This window comes from Augochlora pura, chromosome 7, assembly GCF_028453695.1.
Source record: "Augochlora pura isolate Apur16 chromosome 7, APUR_v2.2.1, whole genome shotgun sequence".
NCBI lineage: Eukaryota > Metazoa > Arthropoda > Insecta > Hymenoptera > Halictidae > Augochlora > Augochlora pura.
Genome location: NC_135778.1, coordinates 13159672 through 13166847, shown reverse-complemented (window position 1 = coordinate 13166847; position 7176 = coordinate 13159672). Strand labels below are relative to the sequence as shown.

The 7176-nt window shown below is 37.8% G+C and overlaps 1 protein-coding gene across 1 annotated transcript; it reads right to left on the bottom strand.

Moving 5' to 3' along the window:
* Positions 1–6: 6 nt before the first annotated feature.
* Positions 7–3690, bottom strand: LOC144472622 (uncharacterized). Its single transcript, XM_078185861.1, has 3 exons — positions 3580–3690; positions 1759–1881; positions 7–557 (listed from the first exon to the last, which is right to left on the bottom strand). The coding sequence occupies exons 1-3, from the start codon at positions 3638–3640 to the stop codon at positions 433–435; spliced, it is 309 nt and encodes a 102-aa protein (XP_078041987.1). The 5' UTR covers positions 3641–3690; the 3' UTR covers positions 7–432.
* Between the last annotated feature and the right edge of the window lie 3486 nt (positions 3691–7176).

Below are 7176 nucleotides of genomic sequence, written 5' to 3'. Positions count from 1 at the left end.
TTTTTTTTTCTCCTGTTAACGGTTAAGCACGCACACTCGCACACATATCTACGTCTAGGGTATAAACAAACATTGCGACAGAACAGTGTTGATTCGCGGGAAAACCGCGTTAACAACCTGTTCGCACGTTTTGCGCTATTTATCGCGGACGAGTCTCGTGTCGGTGAGAGGGGTCCTCGTAGCTCAGCAACTAATAACTCAGCGGCGCAATCGATTTTTCATTAAACACACGCACGCAAGTCGTTGAGAGACAGAGTGCGATGTACCATTGTAATTGTAAAACCAATTAAGTTGCTTTTCTACGTTTGCTACCAACGGATGCGTCGTAACTTTGATTCCGAGACGTTGCACGGGGCGAACAAACATGTTGCAGGCGGTGCATCAACCAACCATTTATGCGAACGTGCAAGTCGGTAATTGTTCCCGCCATTTTTAAACCAATGTACAGCATACTTGACCGTCTGTGCAATCGACGGTGCTGTGCTGCAGGAATACAGCACACGTGTTCATGCATATACCTCCGTGATGGGCACAGTGGGTTCTGAATTGGTTTTTCACTGTAAACAAGAATAACGGAATTTTAAGGTCTTTATATGTTAATGTCGCTATCAAGTTGTTTCATAGAATTCGCAGGCACTTGTGACGTCTTAGGAGGAATTAGGAGATTAAATTAACGTTAGAGAATGTTAAAGAATATGGTTGTGGGTCGGTTAATTTGGGGTGAACAACTGCTGTGTATTCGGTTCATTTTTCTACTTATTTCATTTTATTTCTCGAATTAAGCATATTAAATTTTTCTATCCAGACACAAACGAAATAAAGAATGAAACCGGCTCCACAAATTATTATTACGTGAATGCTAATAAGACTATTCTACGTTCTCAGTCATAGAAATTGCCACATGGATATATTTTCATTTTATCTGTACAAAAAAGGTCTTCGTATCCCATAAAATTAATCATAAAAAACTACAACACACTGAGTTCTTATTGTTAAAACAAACCCATTTGCCAAAATATTGAAATTAAGAATTTCTGACGTTAATGTATAAATAAATACAGAACAACAAAATATAACGAGGAATAAGGTAAAAATAGATAAGAACTGGCAATTGAATTTCGGAAGCGCGACCGCATAAAATTTGGAAAAAATGAGCGACGAAAGTGTCCGGTTTTACAACGGACGCGTAAAGAGCAGCGAAAGAGTATAGCTGAACGAATCGGCAGCGCGACGGCGAAGCGACACATGCCGTGAAAGTGTGGACAGCTCTGCATGAATTAACTCGTCAGCGGTTCGTTCGAAATTCATGCCGCGCAAAAGTGATCCTCCCGTGGTTGATTTGGCACAGTAGAAATTACGGTGTTGCGCGTGTGTGCCGTACCGGTGCGGTGGCGAGCGTGAAATTGCTGTATACAGTGGCGTGATTACGTTATCGTTACCCCGTCTCATAATTGCCGTCACTCTTGTGCGACGCGCGTCACGACGCGACGCGCGGCTCAACGAGATCGTGACGTATCAATGAAAGTGCTCGCCGGATCCACAATGCGACGCGCCGGTGTCAACAACAAGAAACGACAGCGGTGACGACTTCTTACAATCGTTAACCATTCAATCAATGGTTTCACCATTTATTATAATATTCTACGGTGCGTCGAGCCATGGGAAAATATCTTTTAATGACGCGAAACGTCAGATGTTCGATCGTTAGAGGAATGCAGTGAAACCGACCGACCAATTTTCATTAATAATTGCACTTACCTACGCTGCAACACTTGTCACCTGCTTGTGGACACAACAGCGCTGAACCTTGTATGAAAGTGTCACATTTGTCAGGTGTCATGCAATTATTCAAGGGGCAAACTTCCTCACCGTCCGCGCTTTCTGAAAATAGATGTTCATAGTGCATAATATTTCAAAGTTCCATCATTCCGGCTTCAATCGATTCTTCTATTTTATTTCGTTTTATAGGAAATCGTGTTCGATAAAAATGTTCCTTTAATAGAAACGAATAGTATTTTTATCGTGTGCGAACGTATTATTTTCTTCCACATAAGTACAATAAATAATAAAAATAAATCTAAAAAATAAATTTAAATCTCTATACCAATGTAATTAGTTGTTCACTTTTGTTTGTTTTTAATTTTACTAGACAGTCTATTTCTTTATTACTTTATTATGTAATTTATTATCTAAAAAAAATACTGAAACTCGATTTTTGATTTACGGGTCTCGTAATCGTTAAATTTGATTTCTATATATATATATATATATTCGACTAAGAAATTAACCATAAAAGATCCCATCCACCTATTGCAAAAGAGTTGCTTTTACTTTTCCAACGCATCTGAAAATTAGCGAGGACACCTCGCGAGTCTGTTTCGTTCCGTGTACTCGGAATAGTTTGTTGTATACACGGAAAACTGGTTTCCCGAAACTGCTTTTATTCCCCATGAATATCCCCGGCCGCTTGTCAGCCGTGTTTCCAATACTCGAATGTAACAGGATCGAGTCAAAAAGACGTCGCCGACGCTGGATTTTCCGCGATCGAGCGTAAAAGTTCCGAAGGGAGCGCCGAACACCATCGAACCGGTTCAGAACGAAAAGGGAAGAGTCGAGGCGGGATCGCTGAGGCGCATATTTTAATTTACTATGATGCTTCTGTGTAGCGGTAAAGAAAGCCATTCAGTGTTCGAGCGATCAAAGGGGAACCCGTAGCTATTTTCGACGTTGCATGTTGCTCCGCCGTGAAATCCGTAATCGAAGCTAAACACTGAACAACAAAGATCACGGTGTAACGGATGGAAATAGATTAAGGGCGAAATTCCCGATGAAACAGGATCACCGATTTTAATCGCGTTTAATGTGTACACAAAATTATAGCAGCTCGAAGATTTAACATTTCGTTAACGGTGTTCGAGTTGGTATGAAAGACGCTTTATAATATAACATATATATATTATATGTTCGTTGTTTTTAGTTCTTTGGTCTGCGAGTACAACTTTCAATAATTTATTAAAAACATTTCCTCTCGTGCGTTTTATTGTGAAAGAAAAAGTCAACGAGAAATAACAAAACAATGCGATACGTTGTTTTTGACTGGCAAATATTTGTTAAATGTGTATATCCAGGAACTGCTTTCCGAGTACGAAAAAGTAAATGGAAAATAGAACGTCTAGTAACAATGGTAACAAAATTTAAGAAAATAGATTTTATATATAAACGAACACAGATCAGCTAAATCACAAACGAATAAGCAACCAACGTTTCTACATTTATTATATAATTTCAAGACATTTGCACAAATAAAATATCCCTAACGTGCTGTAATAATTTACCTAAAAAGTTAAAAAAGAAGAAGAGAAAATCATCGAGCCACGATTTACGATGCCCTAGAGCTCTGAACTAAAAAGTCCATGAAATGCATAGTCGAATCGTAGCGAATTAAAGGACCAAAAGAAAAAGAAGAAATGCGGAGAAAGTGTGAGGCCTGTCGCGGCGAACGTCGGAAGTAGCGTAGGCGGAATAATTTCGGTAAATCGAGGATGAGTTCCCGGTATTAATTGTAACTGTTTTGCTCACCAGAGGAGTGCAGAACGGTGGCCACGAGGGCGACGAGAACAACAGGCAGGCAGAGCTTCATGTTCCTGTACCGAGGTTCGTGGGTACGCTTGTCTCTTTGACAGTCGACGATTCAATGGTCTCACTTTCCCGGACCTGGCATTATATAAACGTAAGCGTCCAGTGTTACGCGACACACACACACGCGCACACACACACACACATACTTCGTGGGCCACTCAAACACACGCGCCCGACGTTGTTCCGTTGTCGTGCATTTCATTATCTCCGGGCAGCGCGATGTGCGAACACGTTGTTGGTTCTATCTTGAAGCGGTTCGATCGATCCCTCCGGTGATTTCCGGAGCGCAGCGCGTCTTCGTGCTTCCCCTCGGGTAAACAGCCGCGACATGAATCGCTCGTTGAACGTGTTTACGCATAGATTAATGTTTAATCGGCGACACGTGTGTAATAACGATGGATTTTTCGAAATTTTCCCGATCAAGCGTCGAACGGCGATGATCGACGCTTCTGGCGATCCTGGTCGCTCCGGAACAGTCATCTTCACGATCAACCTCGAGATATTTAATTTCTATAGCATAAAAGTATTTTTATAGTTTCAGAGCATTTTATAATTTCGGAATATTCTATAGTTTTTCGTAGATACATTATGCTTTTCTTTTTTCACAAGATATCTCATATCGAATTTTATAAGTAACTTTTACATTTTTAGCGATATTTAAAGAAAAACATATCAGAACATCATATTTATATAGCCCTGTATTCGAAATAATAAAAATAGGAATATACAAATACAGTTTCTTGTTCTAAACATCAGTAATAATGTGAAAATTACTTTGTGCCTATAACTATACACTCCACTTTAAATGTTCTTAATTTGTGAATATTATACTGCAATAATCAAATTATTGTTAGATGTGAAAGAGATAAATGGCAAGCGAATTTGATTAAGAAACGTTTGTGTTTTATATATATTATTTGTTTATATAAATATTATATATATTATATATTTATTATTTATATATATTATGTTTTATATTTATAATTATAAATTTACGAGATATTGCGAATTTGATATTTTGCAACAAGAAAGACTCTTTTAAAGAAAATATTATTACGAGCTCTTAATACAAAATTTCTACCTGGAACATTCAATTTATGAAATGGCGTTACCTGAAATGAATGTTAATTATTTCAACACCACATTTCACCGATATTGTTGGTATACCGACAAATTGAAATCGCTGAGAAATGTTTACGTCAATAAATATTATTAATGATACTTCATGTATAAAAATATTGTCTTTGCCGACAATATATTTAAATATTGGACATTAAAGGATGTAATACATTAACATTATATAAGATAATACAATAACATTAAAGGATGAACCTCAAAAAAGAAGAAAAGTTGAAATAAAGGAAGAAATAACTTAAAAAATACTATAAAATGAAACTTAAACAGAGATGAATTACTTCAAGGCATTAATAAATAATGCATCTTTATATTTCCATGTATAACTATCGAAATAGTTAATAGTTCATTCTCGCAAATACAATTAATATACAATTTATAATAAAAAAACTAATTAACGTTAAAGAACATATATCTTCTACGTACAAATATTAGCTTAAGTTGCTTCACCTTTGTTAAAATTGACGTTTAATGTGTGACAATTAATAAAAATGTTGATTAATAAAATATTGATATAAACGTATCATTATTCTCTCTATTTCTACGTTTCTTATACACGATGTATCGATAATAACTTTTATCGGTGAAACAAAAGTGAATGGAAACATTTATCAGTGTTTTAAACGTGTCGGTACATAAACTATATTTATAATAATTGTCGGTGTTTTTTATGGCAACTACTAGAAAAGCGCATTAAAAAATATCAGACTATAAATGATGGAATGATAATGGAAATTCTTCAATTTCTCAAGCAATGTATTTATACTTAATTATGCGAGTCGTTTCATCGTTTAATTAAAATTGTTCACATAGATGTCTATTAAAAATCGAACGATTACCACTAACAACAAGAATACGATGTTTCAGATGGAAAGCTTGGATCGATTCGTGCCTGCTTTTATCCGCGGGCGCAACTTCAGCAGGTAACACGTTTTCTACGGTACATACTTCAACCTCAGCTGCTGAGAGGGCGCACCTCTTTTCTATATCCACCAATCCACTCGATGAATGCATACCTGCACTAAAAGAAAGACAACGAAAAAAAATACTTTCATCCGCGAAAGAATTATATCTCTTCCATTAGTATAATGAATCGAAAGCCTTCGAGAAGCTGCGTATTCAAGTTTCAATATTTAATTAACGGTTCCGCCGAGATTATGTTTCAGTAACAATTTTTCAGCTTCGTATTTTCGTGCAAACATGAACCACGTATTATCTTAATGAATTCCATTCCGCAAAATATTACACCGCGGCGCCTGTTGGCCGACGGACCACGAATTTTAATCAGTTGTGAAAATACCGAGCGTAGAATTCGCGAAACGAGACCGATAAAATCCATTCGCGAAATGAACTGTAAATTCAACGTTGACCTTTTCGGCTTAAAAGCCCGAGCCCGCCAAAAATTCGGATCGCATTGACGCGTCGATCTAGACGCCGGCGTATAGATTTTCATATAAATGGACGTCGTTTCTCCGTAGAGTTTCACTTAAAATTCTTGCCGGAACGACCAAAAGCGACCGAGGACCCTGGATCGGGAGCCCGGGGTTCCACGCCATTCTTTATTCATACTGCCTATGAAATAATCATCAATTTTCCAAGCGCGTCTCTATGATCGGGGCCAGGATTCATGTACCTCGCTACAGAAAGATTAATGAGTTTCGTCCGGACGCGAAGCAATGTTATCCGAATTGTGTCGATAAAAGGTTTACCGGTGATTTATGAGCAGTCCGCGGATTAATGGAACTCTACCTCGAGGTGAGTGTTGGTCATACCCGGGCTATGGAACGATTGTTCTGACGAACCTTTTAAGATAACCGGCCTGTAAGGACCGACGAAGCACGAAACTTTGGCTTTAAGGACGCCACTTTGCAGCCGTTCGGCCGCCACTTCCGTATCGTTCCACGCTCTGATACGCGTTTAAGTGACTTCGGCCATCCGGGCATTCGATTTGCCCGCTAATGGTTCCTACGGTAGCATTCTTCATGCTTTTTGGATGCCTGTTTGAAGGATCTTTCGCCGCGTTCCTTTCGAAAAAAAACGGTAGCCGCGTCGCGTTACGCGCATCGAAGAAATTCTCGCTTCGCAAGATCTGAGTCTCCATTGCCGGAAGCTAATTTTTGATAAATTGTTCTCGAATACCACTTTTCGAGACCTAATGGAACACGTTTTTTTAAGCAGAAATTATATTTATAGTAGATCGTTATGATTAATGGCGGAAGTAAATTTTTATACTCGCGTCCATCGTATTCATAGTTTTCAATATTTATGCAAATTTGTATTTTCATTGATCATTTTGTAAAACATAGAATATAGAAATAATTTGTTTCGTTTACGAAAAATCATTTTGCGCTATTTATTTAAATGGAATTCTCATCGATTATAATCAGATATAAGAAAATTAGG

Coding starts and splice junctions, on each gene's coding strand:
- LOC144472622 (XM_078185861.1), bottom strand. CDS start 3,640: ATGAAGCTCTGCCTGCCTGTTGTTCTCGTCGCCCTCGTGGCCACCGTT. Junction 1,882..3,579: donor CACCGTTCTGCACTCCTCTG/GTGAGCAAAACA, acceptor ATCTATTTTCAG/AAAGCGCGGACGGTGAGGAA. Junction 558..1,758: donor TGACAAGTGTTGCAGCGTAG/GTAAGTGCAATT, acceptor TCTTGTTTACAG/TGAAAAACCAATTCAGAACC.